Raw genomic sequence first — 17,606 nt, 5'->3', positions numbered from 1 at the left:
GGGGCATTTTAATTGAGATGGGAGATTTGACAGAGAAATACAAAACAGCAAGTGAGAAAGAGAAATTGGGTGCTCAGACTTTCTTCTTTCCTAAGACAAGAACAAGAGGACACTCAAATTGAAAAGCAGCAGATTTCAAAGTGTAAGAGGAAATGCTGTTTTTATAGGATGCACAATTAACCTGTGGAACAACTTGCCACAAAATAGCCTTGAGGCCAAGTGATTAGCAGGGGTAAAAGGAAAGGACGTTTACATGGGTAATGAGAACATACAGATTTATACTGGGTAGGATGAAAATAAAACAGACAAGCAAAGAAAAAAACCCAAATGGAGAAAGGATTCAGAAAGGTGCAGACACTGATATGGAAATGTGACTATCCAGAGTTATCACCGCTCTCAAAAACACAGACATTCTGGATGGGAGAGACGCCCCCTCCTGCTTCAGGGCACAAGGCAAACGCTAACTGAGGGGGGTCAGGAGGGAACTTTCCCTGGGGGCAGGTCAGTCCATCATTGGCCACTAGCATTTCTTGCACCTTCTCCTGAGGCAGCCAGTGCTGGGATGTCCACTGTCAGAGGCAGGATCCCAGATCAGATGGGTCTGGGTCTAATTTACTCTGGCAGCTCCTGTGTTCTTATAAGCTTCCATTGGAGAGTCTGATACAGCACAACACTTGTACACCCTGAACAGGGCTGGATTCACTCATGGGCCTAAAGTCCAGCATGTGCTTAACTATCCCGCTGAATCGGGGCCTTAATGAATCCATATTAAAAACCTGTTTAAATAATTATCCCCAAATCAAACCAGCTTCTTTAAAGATGAAGCTCTTGTGAAAATCAACTATTATTATTGGCTGAGGGAAGGGAGGCCCCACACCCAACCCGATGGCATTTCTGTCTGTCTGTGTGTAATGTGATAACTTTTGAAAACCACGTCCCATCTGCTCCAAAGCTTCAGGGCATGTTTTAGGCATCAGTGGACAGAGCCTTCCTGATTGTGGTGAAAAATGGAAAACTTTAAAGCCTGACATACACTAAAATCTCAGGGCACAGGGTGAGGCAGTGAGCTCAGGGTTAGGATTAGGGTTCAGGATGAGGGCAAAGGGTCCCTAATCCCACTCCAGCCATTCCCCAGACAGGCTTCTCATGCCCAGTCCAGCCAGAGCCCTCCCCTCCCTGACCCCAGCCCCACTCAGAACCTGACTGATTTGGGTGAAAATCAGAAAATGGAAAAGCCGGATTTTACTGGAAATAGATTGTCCAATTTTCACCCAAGTCGATATGGATCTGCCCAGAGTGGGGGCTGGGGTGGGGGTGGGACCTGGCCACAGGGGGGCTGAGGGCTTGTCCTGGGGGTGCAGCTCTGCCTACATGAGTAACAAAGTGGGTGCCCCGCCCTGTATTACAGCTGTGCCTAGAGGCCAGGCCAGGCCAGTGCTGGGCTCTGCACAGACATGGAGCAGTCGCCAGTCCCTGCCCCGAAGAGCTGCCAGTCTAACCAGACACGACAGGCCCAGGGCGGGGGAAGGGGCAGGACACACAAGCAGAGTGAGCAGAGCGATGGTGCGAATGGCACGTCCCTGCCACCCTTTAACAATCACACTGCGCTGGGCAGGGGGAGGGGATGAGCTACACAGAAAGGGAGGGGGAGGGGAGCAGGACGGGGGTGGGTGAGGTTGGGGTGAGAGGACTGGGTATGAGGGGCTCGGAGCTGGCAGCCAATCAGCACAGAGAGAAGATGGGCGAGTGACACTGTGACAAGCAGCATGATGACATCATCAGCCACCGCGTCCCTGCCACCTTCTGCCTGCCAGGGGCACCCCGGGGGTGTGAAGTGCTGCAGCAGCTCCCAGCATGGGCACGTCGCTGGGATACGATCGCAGAGTGACCCCAAACCTGCTCCCTCCCCTGCCGTGTGGGAGCTATAAATCCCCTGGGTTCAGTGCGTGGGGCTGGGCAGGCCTGGCCATGGCGGGGGGCAAAGGGGCAATTTTAAAGGTCCCGGGCAGAGGGCTAGATACCATGGGCGATGGGTGAAGCTTCTCCTTGGGGAGGCTCGTTCCCAGATCCACCTCTTCCACCTGTGGACCTACCCACACTCCACCCACGCCTGCCCCAGGCCTCGCCCTTGTCCCTTCCCCCTTGGCCTGCTCACACGCACGTTCCTCCCTCCCTCCCTCACCCACTGGGTGAGCGTTCTCACCAGGTCCCTCCTCCCGCCCCCTCCGCTCTTGGCCCCCCTCCTGTCTTCCACAGCCCCCCTTCCCTGCTCAGCCCACATTCCCCCTCCCCTCCCCTCTCCTCTCCCCAGTATTAAATGCCTCCTGGGCACCAGAACAAATGCACCTGCACACACATACAGCACATGGTCACTGAGGGGGAAATCCTGCCCCTTCTCTCTTTACATGGCTGTGGAAAGGCCAGGACGCTGGGCAGATCCCCTGTGAAGGATCCCAATACTGGACACGTCCCCAGAAATGACCCTGTCCCAGCTGGGCTAGGGCGACTCAGAGCCTGGGCTCAGGGTGCTGTTTCTGTAATCTCCGTGAGGTTTCTTAGGACAATTGCGCACCTCCCCTGCAGGGCCCGTCTGAGCCAGCGCGAGCAGCCCTGAGCTCACTGCTTGGGCTCTGGTGTTGATACGGAGACATTCCCCATCATCACCCATTCAAACACCAGCACGTTATTTGCAATTGTTCCAGCCCATGTGTGTTTTACACTTTCTCCAGCACACACATGTAGCCCCCTCCTACCCCAGCAAAATCATCTCTGTGCAAATACCTCCCCCCACAACTGAATGGGGGGCTTTGCTGCATTTCCCACCCCATCACTGCTCCCCACAGCTCTGCGATGTCCCTGCTGTGGGCACTGCAGCCCACACAGCTCCATAGCCACAGCCTGAGCCATCCCATTGCTTCCCAAGGGCCCTCCAGGCCCAGCTGTGCCCCTGGGCTGAGCGAGGGAATCCCCAGCCTATGAGATCTTTACATTGAGTCACAGCCTCCCTTTGGCTTCATTCAGTCATATTTATGGGGATAACCTTTACGGCAGTCAATGCAAGTGGCCCAGCCACTGACCTTTCTCGCTCTCCAGTTCAGATCGAAGCGTCTCTAGAGAGAGAAGAGGGTGAGAGGTGAGATTTCACCTTCTAGAATTTATGGGAATAACTCTACTGTCAGCTAATGTAATGGGTCCAGACACTGACCTTTCTCGCTCTGCATTTCAGATCGTAGGGTCTCTAGAGAGAGAAAAGGGTGAGAGGAAAAATTTCAATCTGTTGTGTTTATGGGAATAACTGTAATGTTAGTTACTGTAACTGGCCCAGACACTGACCTTTCTCGCTCTCCAGTTCCGATCGCAGAGTCTCTACACGGGGAAAGGGTGAGAGGTGAGATTTCATTCTGTCATGTTTATGGTGAAGTTCCTGTTATTGTTTAATGCAGCTGGGCTGTCGTTATGAAATAGAGAAACAAATAGACGGACACATGGAGAGACACAGATGGGTCCCTGCGGAGGTCCCTGCACTCCCATCCTAGGCCAGCTCCTGGTCATGGGGATGGTACCTGCCCCCTGGTCCCAGTGAGACATGGGAACAGCTCCCTGTAAGGAGAGGTTAACTGAGAGGTGCCCAGCTAAGAACGTGGTGGGAGGTGCTTTTCCTTAGCTGGGTGCTCAGTTCAGCATGAGCCGGGGAGGAGGGTGTGGATGGACCCTGCAGGCATCACCTCTAAGATCAGCTCTTTCCCACATGGAGCTCGCCCACGGGGTGTGTCAGCCTGGGATACAAACACTGCAGGAAATGGAGGTAGCCTCACATCTGACAGTCACTTCTGAGCACAGCCTGAGCTAGACCATCTGTGCCCCAGTGCAAGCAGCATCTCAGGGCAGCTGTGCAAATCCGGAGTGTGTGTGTTTTGTTACAGCACTCCTAGCCAGACCGCACAGCCGTGCAAATCCTGAGTGTGTGTGTTTTGTTACAGCACTCCTAACCAGACTGCACAGCTGTGCAAATCCTGAGTGTGTGTGTGTTTTGTTACAGCACTCCTAGCCAGACCGCACAGCCGTGCAGCTGGGGCAGAGAATTCTCTCTAAGGCCCGTGAAACACGACAGTGACAGTTAATTGGTCTGATTTGTTACTGTTTGGAAATGAGCCCAATGTAGCTCTCTCTGCGCACATAGACACATTTTACATACAACTCGAAATGAGATAATCCCTGTCACCTAAACATGGGCTCAATGTGCATCCTGTATCCATTCAAACCACAATTAGCCAGTTCAAACCTGTGTGGAGGTGACAGTTCTAAAAATAAAACATTCTCTTCCAACGTTCACAAGTAAACAGCACGGCTCCTTTCTGCTTCTTTGAATTACCTGCTTCCGTCCTGGCTGGAAAATCATTCAACAGACATTTCCCCTTCCTACACTTGCAAATTTCTACCTAAAGTTCACAGCATTTCAGATGAGAAAACCCTCTGGGTGGGACTTGCAAAGAAGCCTTAGAGGTTTACACACTGGTTCTCATTAATTTAAACAAAACCTGAGCATTCAGAGCCCTTAGGCAGCTTTGAAAACCCCAGCTCCCTATAAACACAGAGATCACTGAAGGCCAATTTCTGCCCTTTTTGACAGGAGAAAAAACTCCAGCTGAGCCCTTACACTGCAGTAGAGAGTTCATTGCCCTGTTCCTGTAGCAGGATCTCAAGCTGGGCAAATCTTAGTGTAGATAAGGTAACTGTTGACCTTTCCATTTGCACAATCACTGCTTTACCCATCTACAGCTCTTACTTACCTAGACGGGGAAAAGAGGGGACCCATGCACAGACTGGGGGGCAGAACTGGGCCTTAAGAAGCCCCTTCTCTCCTCCTACTTTGCTTTCTGCTTTTCCTGCAAGCAGCCCAGTTACACGTCGGAGCTCCAAGCCCAGCTCACTGAGCCTCACGTTTGTGTTTCAGCTGGAGCAGGGCTGACCCCACGGAATAGCTCAGAGTCACATTCCAGCGGGTGCCTTGGTGAGAGCCGAAGGAGTGAAACCACTTGACGCTTCTTGGTTCAAATGTGAAGTCATAATTTATTCAGCTCCCCCTTCACCCTCAGCCCAGCTCCCACTGCCTGAAACTTCTCTGGACACTAAAAAAAGCCCCTTAAGCCCTGTCTCTCTGCTTTTGGTTTTGTTTTTAAATTTCTGTCTGTCTGTCTCTCTCACCAAGTCCCCATCCCCTGGTTACTTTACCTTTCGCTCTGTGTTGCCTCCAGAAGCAGTAACTGGCCAGGGCAATGAGAACAGCCAGGAGAGCCAGGATCACCCCCAGAGCCACCATCCAGGGACTGACCCTCAGGAAAAACAGCTCTGCAAGAGAAAGTGTCATTGACTAGTTGGAAGCAAACACGTGCAGGATGAAGGCAGGACACTGGACAATGGTGACCAGGACAGTTACAAGAATCTCACAGGGAAATACACAGTGAGATGTGGCTCCTTTGTGCTTTATTATTGAGCCAATGAAAGTCCAAGCTTTAGTCTTCTTTCTGAATATGGTTAACTCATGGGAGGAAGCGTGATGGTGACAGGGAGGGGGCAGGGAGGAGCTCTGCTATGCTGCATCCATCTTCATCCTCCCCTGGCCTACATCCAAGGGAGCCGGTGTTCCCTCACTTCCCTAGGCTGCTCTGACTGACCCCAAGGCTGCAGCTGGTGCAGACTGGCCCTCAGGATCAGAGCTGTGACCAGCTTCCTGACACCCCGACTCCCTGAGCTCCGAGAGGCTCAGCTACATGACAGAGTCTGACCCCAAATATGTGAATGAAGGATTTTAATAAAAACAAAGCTTGGGCCTGGAAATTCTGAGTAAAAATTCCTCCAGATTCCTGTTCCCTGGGCCCTGAGCAATGGCTGACTAGAGTCCTTTGCTAAGTGATCAGTGTGGTGTATTGAAACTCTCTAAAAATTACAAACTGTCACTTTAAATCCTGAGGGGATTCCTGGTCCTGCTTGCAGGCTAAGGGGCTCTGTGGGGAGTGTGTATCTGGGTCCTCTGCAGTCAATCTGCAAAGAGCCAGCCAAGAGCAAGGTGGGCTGAGTTCTGCTCCTCTGCCTTAGGGAGCAGCCTGCTTTGTCTCTCTCTGTACTTGGCTGTGATGTGGTAGAGTTCTGGATTCTTAGAAGTAAAGCAGTGTTACATTGCAGCCTTCCAGGAAGAGTGTTTATGTTTTGTTTTACACTCTCACTGTGTACGCTGTGAACATAACAATCAGGTAATCCTGGGCATATCATAGACTAAACAGCAGTGCTGCACCTTGAGACCTCAGATGAATAGTGCTTTACAACTGCAACATTTTTATTAGTATAGAGATGAAATATTCTGTATTAAGGAAGTGGTTTGGTAGCTAATAATACCTAAAATCAAGATCAAAGCGCACTATGGAATTGTTAGTGCAGGTAGCAGGGTCCACAGGCTAGAGTGAGGCAGATTTACCCCCCAGCTTCCCGTGAACTAACTGTTCCTGTAGACAAACCCTGATTCTGCTCACACACTGCAGAGCCCTCCCCCAGTCTGCGAATAGGACCTAGAAAACCCCAATCCCAACCCCCATTCCTAAACTGACAGCTTGCAAATCCAGCATAGTCCTCACTGCACTGCAGGGACAAAGGAGAATTCCCTCCCCCTCCCCCCAGAGAAGAGATGATCACTGGATACGGAGCTGCTCTGAGAATCTGGCCAATGGCGGCCCAGCCTGCAAAGTCCTAAACACCCTCAGCTCCTGCTGGAGGCACAGAGCATTGAGGCTGCTCAGGATTTACAAGAAGCACTCGGCACCTTGAAGGTTCAGGCCAATAATGAGAAGATACAATTTTAAATACCCTCTACCACTGTCTGCACCATCTCAGTCTATCCACGTGAGGCTTGGACAGGCACTGACCTGCTATGGAAATCTCTGACTGCCTCTCCTGGTTGAGTCGGGGGTTCCTGACACAGCAGGACACTTTCCGGTTGGACTCCTCTGTTAGAACAATGGCAATCTCTGTCTGAAACAGGCCATTGGCCTCTTGGGATATGTTTTCAGAGGCTGATGGTAAGAGCTGCCCCTGGAGATCTCTCCACAGCACCTTGGGCTCTGGGAACCATCCAGATGATCGACACACAACCCGGATCCCTCCATCCTGATGTCCCTCCACAGAGATGGCAGGATCAGAGCCCAAACCTACAGAAGAAATGAATGGACTTGTGATGACACTGCAGAACCCAGTAATGAGAGAAACATTTTTCCACTATTATCAAAACCCATTTCCTATTAAACTAATAACTGAATGTGAGCCCTGGGTGTGGCTGATTAGTTAAACTGGCCAGTTTCCAATTTGACATACAGTAAAATTAATGTTAATGTCAGGTCTGCTTGTAGGGCTACAGATAGATAAATGGAATTGAATTCATTGTACAAATGAATTTTTTTTACTGTATCAATAACATACACTCATTCATTCATAAAACCACGCTAATTGATTCATTCAGAAAACCGCGCTGTGCATGTATTAAGAGATGCTTGGTAGAGCCGCTTTCATTTGTTCACTGAGAAAGCCGTTCCTGTGTTGGATTAGTTTCCACTGACAAAGCCGTGTTCAAGTCACTTGCTTCTTGTCTCTCCACAGTTTAAGTTTTGTCCTTCCACTATTTCAGTCACTTGTGCTTTTATTATTAGCACTGATAGAAACTGTCTGTATAGAAATTTTCCTAATTAAGTATCTCATTCCTTCATAGCCATTAGAAGTTGCTTTTAGAGTATCTATTCTTTAATACTGTGTATCTATTCTTTGCTATTGTAACTAAAGTAACTCCTTTTAATAACTTGTCCTATTACATTGTAAAAAATGTCTGATGGGACTCCATATTGTAAATTGTAACTCCATCTTGAATAATGTACTCCATTTTACATTCTCCATAAAACTCCGTCTAGGTGTATACTGTGTAATGTCATTTAGATGGGTGAATGAAGGGAGTGTGTGATGGGATCAGTCTCCAATGCCAGCCTGTCCTGATGATGAAATGCAAGTACCACCTTAATGGCTGAAGAATGCAGACAAATCCCTGAAAAAGCAAGAAGGATCTACCCCTGAGAGAAAAGAACAAAGTATAATCAAGACAAGAGGAAAGTCATGTCTGCTATTGACCTGGCCAGCTTCAAACACCAGCTACGAATTCAAGCTATGATCTCCAGCAATGATCAGGACTGGGAACTATACCTGATGTACTGCAGAACATTTGGTGTCTATGTGTGTGTGTTTAGGTACTAGATAATAGCTATTAACATAATTGTGTTTTCTCATAATAAATGTGGCATATTGCCTTGTCCCCTAAAAAATCTCATGTATTTCTGTACATGTAACGTGTTCTATGCGCAAACTTGCTCCAGTTTAGTTAAAGAGGTTTAGTTAAACCAGTGCAAACCCCTGTGTGGACACTCTCTAATCAAGAAGAAATCGACTCAAGCTAAACTAATACAAACCATTTCCAAATCATTTAAGAGTGTGCACATAGGGTTTTGCACTACTTCATTGAAACCGGTGCATGTGTATGTGTAGACAAGCCTTAAATTAATTCACTGCCAAAACACTTTGTTACTGGGGAGGTCAGGTTGTGTTGGCAGTGCTTCCTACCCTTCTAGAGAGCAGAAGTTGGCAACAGAAAATTGGACTCCTCTGAGAGCCAGGAAACACACCCACCAAATGCAGACATTAGATAAGAAGGAAAAGCAGGGTTAAGGTAATGCCTCCCACACCAGACCACGCTGTGCAGAGAAGGCCTTTAGCTGTCTGGAAATTTCTAAGAGATGTTCCTCCACGGAGCGATAGAGAAGGGACATGTGTCTGGAGCCTTCCCCACTCAGGATTCTTTTTTTTTTTTTTAAGCTTTATTTGTATTGTTTTTATGTAAACAAAACATACAGGTATAAACAATGCACTAGATGGAAGTAGCAGATAAATATCAAAACACAACATTCATTATTTGCAAAACCTGGTTCATGCGGTCTGACCCCACTTCCCCCCCCCCACACACACACACTCATACACACACACACACAGCCTCATGTGAGCTGGGTTGTGAGGGAGGGGGTTTGTCACTAGGGATCTGAACCCTTCTCCCTGCCCCCATGTGTGCCAGGATGTGGAGAAGCCCTGCCCTCTGCACATGCATCTGTACAATGGGGATAATGATGTAAAGTTGTCTGAGATCTACTGAAGGAAAATCACTTTACAAAAGTTGGGTCTTTTGATTATTACCTAGACACAGTCATGTAGCAACTGCAAACCCAGGTGAGAACTACAACTGCCTAAATGGCCATTAACTCCTACAACAAACATTTCCCTTGCTGTTTTAAAAATTAGAAAATTCACTGACAAATCCTTGGTTAGCGCAGAGTTCAGGCTGCCTGGTGATATTATCTCCTGCCCTTCCAGAGTGCTGAGTTCAGCAAAACTCCGACCTCTGAAAACCAGGAAATCCATAGTGAAGGTAAACACCTCAACAACCTTAACTCTGCCTCCTTGGAGCTGGCAATAACCACTGGGAATTGGCTGCATGCACTAACGCTGTGTTCACGGGATTCAGTGTAGCTGCAATAACTAGTGGAGGGATTATTTGGAGTGCACAGGCAGAGCTGTCCCTGTGACGTGTGGAGACATGCAGGTGTACTGGGAGGGATCAGTCATGCCTCATGTCAGCGCTGAGTTGTGCAGGGTGTGTCAGTAGCAGTGCACAGACTTCTTGCCATGGGGATAGTCAGCAGCCTGGTGTCAGAGATGGTTGGTGAGGGGCCAGTGAAGGCACCATCCCAGAAGGAATCCTCAGGGCGATGGGGTGGGAACATTTTACAAGCTGGGGGTGGTTTGCGCGGAGCAGGCTCAGTGTTTGAGTGTAGAGCAAGTGTTGGCTGCACCTGACCTGAACCTCATGGCATAGCTGGTTACAGAACTAGCTGCACCTCTGCCCCCTTTCTGCTCTCTCTGACAGTACTTTTAGGGGTCAGGCCTCCTGCTTCTTCCTCACTTCTCCCACTCTTAGACCAGGCTCTGGGCTACAGCACCCTGCGTATCAACCACTGCGACCCTGTGGGTGCCAGACACGAGCCGAGATCAATCCCAGCTGGTGACATCAGTGTGGGGGGATCTGCCATTGTTCTGCCCCAGTGTGCACAAAAACAGTTGTGATAAGCACATGTTAATGTCACCTGACTGTTTAGGTTAAAAGTTTAGTCACCCAGAAACACAGCACAAGTTGAAATACAGATACATCAAACATATCCATAACTTTTAATACAAATATAACACATACACATAAAAAATATCATCATCTTAGCAAACTATAACCTTTCTTATGGTACCTGACATGGCCTATCTCATGAATTATTGTAATTTTGAAATATTGCTGTTAAATAATATAATAAAATGTCCCCCTAGTTCAGTCAACATCACAGCCTGGATTTCAGAGACCTTAGAAAAACTGGCTTTTTAACAGTGAACTAAAATGAACCTTACCCAGAGCAGAGCTAGTGTCCCACCATAACGAGAAAAATTGTGCATCTTGCCATGAACCCTCTGACTCCACTTATTACCCTATTTAACACATTAAAACATCAGCAGAAGTTACTGACCTGCCACCTCCAGTTCCAATAAAGCTTCTTCATAAGAGACACCGGACTGAAATAAACACGTGTACTGCCCATCGTCTGAGGGCCGGATATCGCGTATTCTCAGGGAAACTCTCCCATTGGTGATGTTGTCTTTCAAGAGCTCAGTTCTTCCTTGATATTCCGGCATCTGCTCTCCATACAGATTCTTCCCATCACGGTACAGGTGCACGACTGCAAACAACTGGGGTCGGAACCATCTCACCTCCATGCGCTCAGCGCTTATCCTGGGGGAGAGGTGACAGGGCAGGACGGCCTCCCCACCGACATAAGCAGTGATTGGATGGTCAGGTCCTGTCACCTTCAACTGTGCTGTGAAATTTGCAATGACAAATGTAAATTAAATCAGCGAGGGGCTGGGGGTGGCATTAATTCAGCAGCAAGACTCACCGTAAGAGAGCGCCCTGCGTTAGAAGTGAGCAACACGTACCCATGCAGTGCCCTAGACATGCCTATGAGTGTAGAGAGTCACAGGCTTGGGGTAACTGCACCTCTGACCCCCTCCGTGGTCTTCTCAAGGAATGTCCCCTCAGGCCTCCAGTCATCACCTCTCTCTGGGCAGGGACCCACGTCCTTCTCCTGCCACATTGGGGTTTTAGGATTGCAGTTCCCTGCAAGTCACTGCACTTGCACCTGCGCTTTGCTTTCTTTCCCAGGGCTATGAACAGTGTGTGCTAGTGATTACCAGTAACCAAACGGCTCCTCCACAGCAGAGACCATTAAAGGACAAAAGCCTGACAGAAAAAACTTAACATAAATGAATCAAAGGTCTGGACACGTCCTGCTTATAACAAAGATTCTCATCTGGCACATGGGACTCTCTGGTAGGTTCTAAAGTCTTTCAGATCCTTCTCTAATGGTTTGCCCCGTTGATTAACAGGTCATCGGTTTGTAGCCCAAGATCTCAGGCTTCCGGTCAGTTTACATCAAGGGTTTATACAAAAAATCTTTGTTTTCTTTGGCTTCTTGGACCAGGTCTGAATCAGTTTAAGCAATTTTCCCTAGGGATGGTACTTCTCTGGAGCTGTTACCTGTCCCAGAGGTAATTAACCCCCCATGGTTGTAGATACTGGAGTAGCTGGGGTAATCTTTCCCCATGGCACAGATTACAATCCTGAGCCCACACAGATACACACAGCACATATAGATACTATTTATAAGGGAGGTACAAAAATGCACAGAATATTCATAACGTTCATTCAGTAGTCCCCAAAATACCACATGTGGTTGCAGTGTCTGTCACGCAGAGCTCACATGTGAATGTTACACACTGCGCTAGTATCTGTGAATAGGGCTCAACACTTCTCATGGGCACCCTGGGGGTAATGGATACTGGAAAGCCTGGTTCTCTGATACACTAAGGACATTTTATGCTGCTCCAGTGGAGGGGCCTCCCGGACGGGTGTTCAGACAGTGTAAAGACTTGCAAGGTGTGAAGATGTGAACATAGATTGTCATCACTACACAGGCAAAGTCAGGTAATGGAGAGGGAGAAGGAGGCAGATAGACAATTGCAGAGGGCAGAGAACCAGCCATTGTGACACTGCACAGAATGGGGTAGGGGCAGGTGTCACAGGGCAGAGACTCAGCATCAGGAGACACAGAGAGAGCTGGTTAAATTGGCAGGATGGGAACCACAGCAGGAGGGAATCATAGAGCCAGAGTAGCTGTGAAGTCAGCCCTGGGGGTGGAGAGGGTCACTATAAGGCCTTCACCAAGGGCACAGAATGAAGAAGCTGACAAATATCCTCACACCCTCATTGTGAGATGACGTTTAGCTCTGAGCCCTAATCAGACGTGTCCAGTGCAGTATGAATGACTGGTGGGTTGTTACTTCTCAACCAGAAAGTCCGGGATGCAGGACTCATTTGTGGCTGAAGAGTCTGATCTGTGACTTATCCTGCCCATCAGTGCAGGGTATAGGATTTGGATAGTGGCACTTTTAATGGTTTGTGAGCCCTGCCGTGGCGCTCACCATGTTCTGTTTTTTAGAAGCCTCCAGTCAGAGTAGCCGTATGTGTGTGTAGATACACTTGACAATGTGGTGTGTAGCTAGTAACCATGGTTCCTGGGGACCCAGCTGTGCCCTGTGGTGTCTCCATGTGGCCGGTTGCTGTGTAAAGAGCAAAGCCACAGCAGGCGGGTGGAGCAGAGGTGGGTTATCAGACCAGGCCGTGACGCGAGAGGGACGGTGATGACCAGCAATAGCAAAGGGCAGCAAACCCAGCGAGGGGCCGGAGCTCCTACCTGACGCCAGCCTGTGAGTCTGCAGAGCGAGGCAGAGAGCGAGGTAGCCGGGCAGAGCGGAGCTCACTGTGCAGCCGGGGGAGAACGAGGGAACCTTCCCCCTCATCGCAGCTTGGCCTGGGGAAGAGGAGAAATAACAAACCAGACGGCGAGTGAGTGTGACGCAGGGACAGGGACACAGGGCTGCAGGGAGGAGATAAGACGTGCTTGGGGAGTGGGACAGGCTGTGGGGAGGAGATTCAGACAAACAGGCTTCGTCTGCGCCAGCTCTGAACTGGGGTTCCATGGTGCAGTGGGTAAAATGCCGCAGCCAGTGGCCAGGGAGGGAGCCTGACCAGGGCTCCAGGGTGCAGATTCCCGGTCCCCTCAACCCAGTGACTCCCACTGATGGAGCTGGGGGAGGTAAAGCCCCTCCTGCCCTGGCAGAACCTGTACAGTGGGCGGAAGTGGTAACGGCACCTGCCCTCCCTCGGGCAATGGCCCTGCAGCCTCGGGTGGGGCTGGGAGGGATTCACTGAATCTGGACCAAGGTTTTTCCTCTTCTCATTTTTCACCCCCTCCCTCTGGAACGTCATTTGAGTGACGCGGGTTTGGTGTTGTGGGCCCAGCATCACAGCACCTAACTTCCAGGTGCCTCAGAGACCGCAGGGAGTCACAAAGCCTGAGGTAGGTGCCCAGGGTCCTGTACAATGGACAGGGCGGGGGAGGTGCCTCAGGCTGCCATTCATCCATTCACAAAAGCCAGCACGCTAGGCGGGGAGCTGCTGGTGCCTGAACTAGCCCAGGGGAGGTGCCAGCCAGAGGGGAGCGCGCTAAGCCCCGCCCCCCTCTCAGACAGAGGCACCTCAGTCTGGCCTGCAGGGAGGTGCCCAGCTCTAGTAGCGACCCACAGCTGGGAACTGGCTTTGGAGCTGGGCACTTACACCATGTTTGCCAGATGCTGGGGAAAGGAGGAGGTGCCCTTCCCTCCTAGCCTTTTAGCCCAGTCGTTAGCGCACGCGCCTGCGGTGTGACAGGCCCCTGGTTCAAGGTCCCCCTCTGCCTAAGGGGGAGAAGGGCTCTGAACAGGGATCTGCCATCTTGCACTGGAGTGCCTGAACCACTGGGCTACGGGGTATCTGCTCTAGGGCTCCCTCAGTCTGTCCTGTTGAAGCCGTTTCACTGTGTATAAATAATGAGAGAATCACTGGAGCTGGGGACTGGATCCTGGGTCGCCCCCACCCTGGATGAGGGGCTTTAACCACCAGGTCACACAATCATACTCCAGTTTGTGTTCTCTCTCATTTGGGCCAGAGAAAGCGAGCACCCACACGCACGAGAATAACTCGATAGCCTGGTGCGTTGCGCGCTTACCCAGGCTGTGACAGACCCAGGATCCACTCTCCCGACTCCAGTCACTCTAATTATTTATCCTCAGAGCACCAGGAGAGAGTGAGGAAGCCCCACATCAGCACATCCCACACCTCAGTGGTTAAGGGCCTTACCTAAGAGGGGCTGGATCCTTTCTACCCCTCAGGTACAGGGGGAATTTGAACGGGGTTCTCCCGCTAGCCATGTGAGGACCCAAACCACTGGGCTAAAGGTTAGGAGAAAAGGCCTCTGCTTTTTGTGGACACTTCCCTGAGGTGCCAATCCGGCAGGTGGCCGAAGGCCTGTCTTTGGCATCCCCTGGTTTGTGAAGGCTCTGGGCTCAGTTGGAGACGGGCGGGCATGTGGATGCTCAGAGGCAGGCAGCCGTGCACATTCCCAGAGGCTAAAACATCAGCACTGAGGGAACTTTTATTGCAAAAACTTAGGTGCTGAGTGAGTTCAGGCCCCTACAAGTTCAGCTGGAGTTTTGTGCATCTCAGTGGAGCCTAAAACTGGGACTTAGGTGCCTAATCCCCAGGCTAAAGCACTTAACTCCTTTTGTGCAGCCAGGCCTTTGTCACTAAGGGAGGGGGAAGAAACACACATGAAGGCACAAGGCACATCAGCATAACATCACCTAAGGAAATTTACAAATGGACATTGTCTGCCAATTACGTCTGATATTATTAAATAAAGCGGATGAGCAAAAGGGAGAACAAGCCCTGTGTCAGCATCCCCGTCTGTGTTCCAATGAGCAGAGAGATCTCTGAATTTGCATGGACGTTTCCACAGCCATCTGTAATTTCAGGGGAAGGAGGTGCCAATTTATCCCTGAGATCACCAGGAATGAGGCCCTTTGGCAGTAACAGCTCATCTAGAGCCGTGGTTCTCAACCAGGGGCACGCAGAGGTCTTCCAGGGGGTACAGCAACTCAAGGAGATATTTGCTAGTTTTACAACAGGCTACGTAAAAAGCACTGGCGAAGTCAGTACAAACTAAAATTTCATACAGACAATGACTTGTTTATACTGCTCTATAGACTATACATGGAAATGTAAGTACAGTATTTATATTCCAATTGATTTATTTTATAATTATATGATAAAAAAAAAGAGAAAGGAAGCAATTTTTCAGTAATGGTGTCTGATTCTGTAAGCAAGTAGTTTTTAAGTGAGGTGAAACTTGGGGGTAGACAAGACAAATCAGACTCCTGTAAGGAACACAGTCGTCTGGAAAGGTTGAGAGCCTCTGATCTAAAGGATAAGTGCTGTGAGTAAGGAAATAGACAGACTCGCCAGAGCCCAGAGCGCCCCTACCTGCTCAACCTTGGAACGACTGCAGATTAAGCCCATTATCTCGAGTCCTACTTTCAGTGCACATGGTGAACAACTGATCACAGTCCTTTTTATATCAGTCTTAACATGTTTGAAGACTATTAGGTCCCTCTCAGTCTTCTTCTCTCAAGACTAAACACAGAGACGGTAATGGTCTGCCCAAATGTTCAGAGCTCCCTGTCCAACTCCTGGATTGTGTTTAGGAAAAAGCCCAGTCTGCACCCAGGCTCCCTGAAAGAATCTCCTCTTCAAGGCTTCAAGCCTGAGGGCTGCAGGGCGGGTGTTGCATATTTTAGAGTAAGTGTGAAAATTGCTACCTAAATAAATGTTCTGATTTTCAGGGGTCTGAGCAACTGCTGATCCAGCAAACTTAAATATTAAGTGTAAGTGCACAGTAAAATTGAAAGTCAGATCACTTATTTAGGTGCCTAAATATGAATGTTGGCTTCAAATTCCTTGTGAATTATTGTTCTTCGAGCCCTAAAACCAGGGTTTATGTTGGGTGTCTCTGTCCTTCCCATCTCTGGGAGCAGGAGTTGTTCTGACCTTCAGACGTGGCAGCAATAAAATACAAGAAAACTCCCCTTACCAGCTCTGAGGCTGTTTGTTCACAAGGGTCACATTTACTCTCTGTTTCTCGGGAAGTTTTATTAAGAAAAGAAGGAATCAAAGGTACAAATAATAATCATCTGCATGGCTCTTTCCTCTCCCCCTTCACAGCATGGAAATTATCTAATCTATCAATTGCTTGACAAAAGCTGTCTTAAAGTGGAGTTAAAGGTGAGACGACACACCAGTAATTGTGGGTAAAGTGCACTGCAGGGCTGTGGTAGTTAACCACACAACCAGCACAGTTAAAGTTCCACATAAAATAAATCCAAAGATGGTCAGATATGGAAATGTACAGTCAGGGCAACTAACCAACCTTAGCTCAGCCCTCTAGTAACACCTGTAATAACCATCAGATTATGATTACGGTGTTTTACTGTTGGTGGTCCTAAAGTATGTTAAACTCACTTTTCAAGGCATGTTAGATTTTTTCTTCTGCCCTCCTGCCCCGTGAATGTTACTACAGGGCAGAGCTCATGTTGAGATTCACTAGGTGTTCATTTCAGCCTATGTTTAAATTGGCAATAAAGAGAAATTAACATGAATTATTATCTATAAAACACTAGCACACACTGCTCTGATCTCTAAATCTGGCGTTAATGCTGCGATCCAGGCAGTCAAAAAAAGTCCATTAACCTCACTGGAAATATACAGATGAGTGACAGACATGACCAATGTGGCCGAGTTAATGTACCCTCTCTACACACACACATCATACATCATTTGAAAACGTATATCAACATTCAGATGAGTGATGATGCAGGGCTGTCAAGTGGTGCCATTACCATAGAAACGACACCATCAATATGTTAAAATGACCACTTGGAAATATTTGCGTTTATTTTTGGTAGTTTAATAACTCCTGGTGTTCTTTTAAGACATAAAGTTAGATATTTTTTTGTGATCTTAAAGCCCCACAACAACAATCTAAAGGGCAAAACAAAATCTAGTAATTAATTTGCACAGGTATCACTAAAATGTAATACTGCTGGTGACGTTTTTCTTCAGCATCATCATCATCTTGTTCATCATTATAAGCTCTGTGGAGGGTATGTGGGTTACCCCAGTCTTCATTGCCTTGGCATATACACAGCTCTGTGCAGGGGAGAGTGTTCTGACAACAGTCCCACTTCTGCTCCTTGAGGCCTGGCCTACACAGCCGGCTGCCGTCGACGGGAGATACACAACCTACGTAGTGTAGCTTGCGTGTCGCCCGTCGATTTACCAGTGTTCCCTTACTGCAACCCTGGGTGCCATGCCCACTAAGCTATGCCCCACTATCCCAAAGGGCCACTAGGCTGTGCTTCCCCGGCTTGAGGGCCGCTTTGCTGACCTTGACCACTAGGCCACATTGCCTTGAACGGCACCGCTTTACTGACCCCAACAG

At 48.9% G+C, this 17,606-nt stretch overlaps 1 protein-coding gene across 1 annotated transcript; it reads right to left on the bottom strand.

Moving 5' to 3' along the window:
• Window positions 1-3,077: 3,077 nt before the first annotated feature.
• Window positions 3,078-13,032, bottom strand: LOC137148576 (butyrophilin subfamily 1 member A1-like; the record flags this gene model as incomplete). The annotated part of the gene is made up of 7 exons (XM_067541460.1): window positions 12,927-13,032; window positions 10,644-10,991; window positions 6,918-7,199; window positions 5,233-5,349; window positions 3,334-3,366; window positions 3,206-3,238; window positions 3,078-3,110 (listed from the first exon to the last, which is right to left on the bottom strand). Coding segments are annotated over exons 1-7 (952 nt in total), but the record flags the coding sequence as incomplete, so codon positions are not given.
• Window positions 13,033-17,606: the final 4,574 nt, after the last annotated feature.

This window comes from Emydura macquarii, unplaced genomic scaffold, assembly GCF_026122565.2.
Source record: "Emydura macquarii macquarii isolate MOO-44397 ecotype Brisbane River unplaced genomic scaffold, CSIRO-AGI_Emac_v2 contig_667, whole genome shotgun sequence".
Lineage (NCBI taxonomy): Eukaryota > Metazoa > Chordata > Testudines > Chelidae > Emydura > Emydura macquarii.
This window is presented reverse-complemented; position numbering and strand designations above follow the sequence as displayed.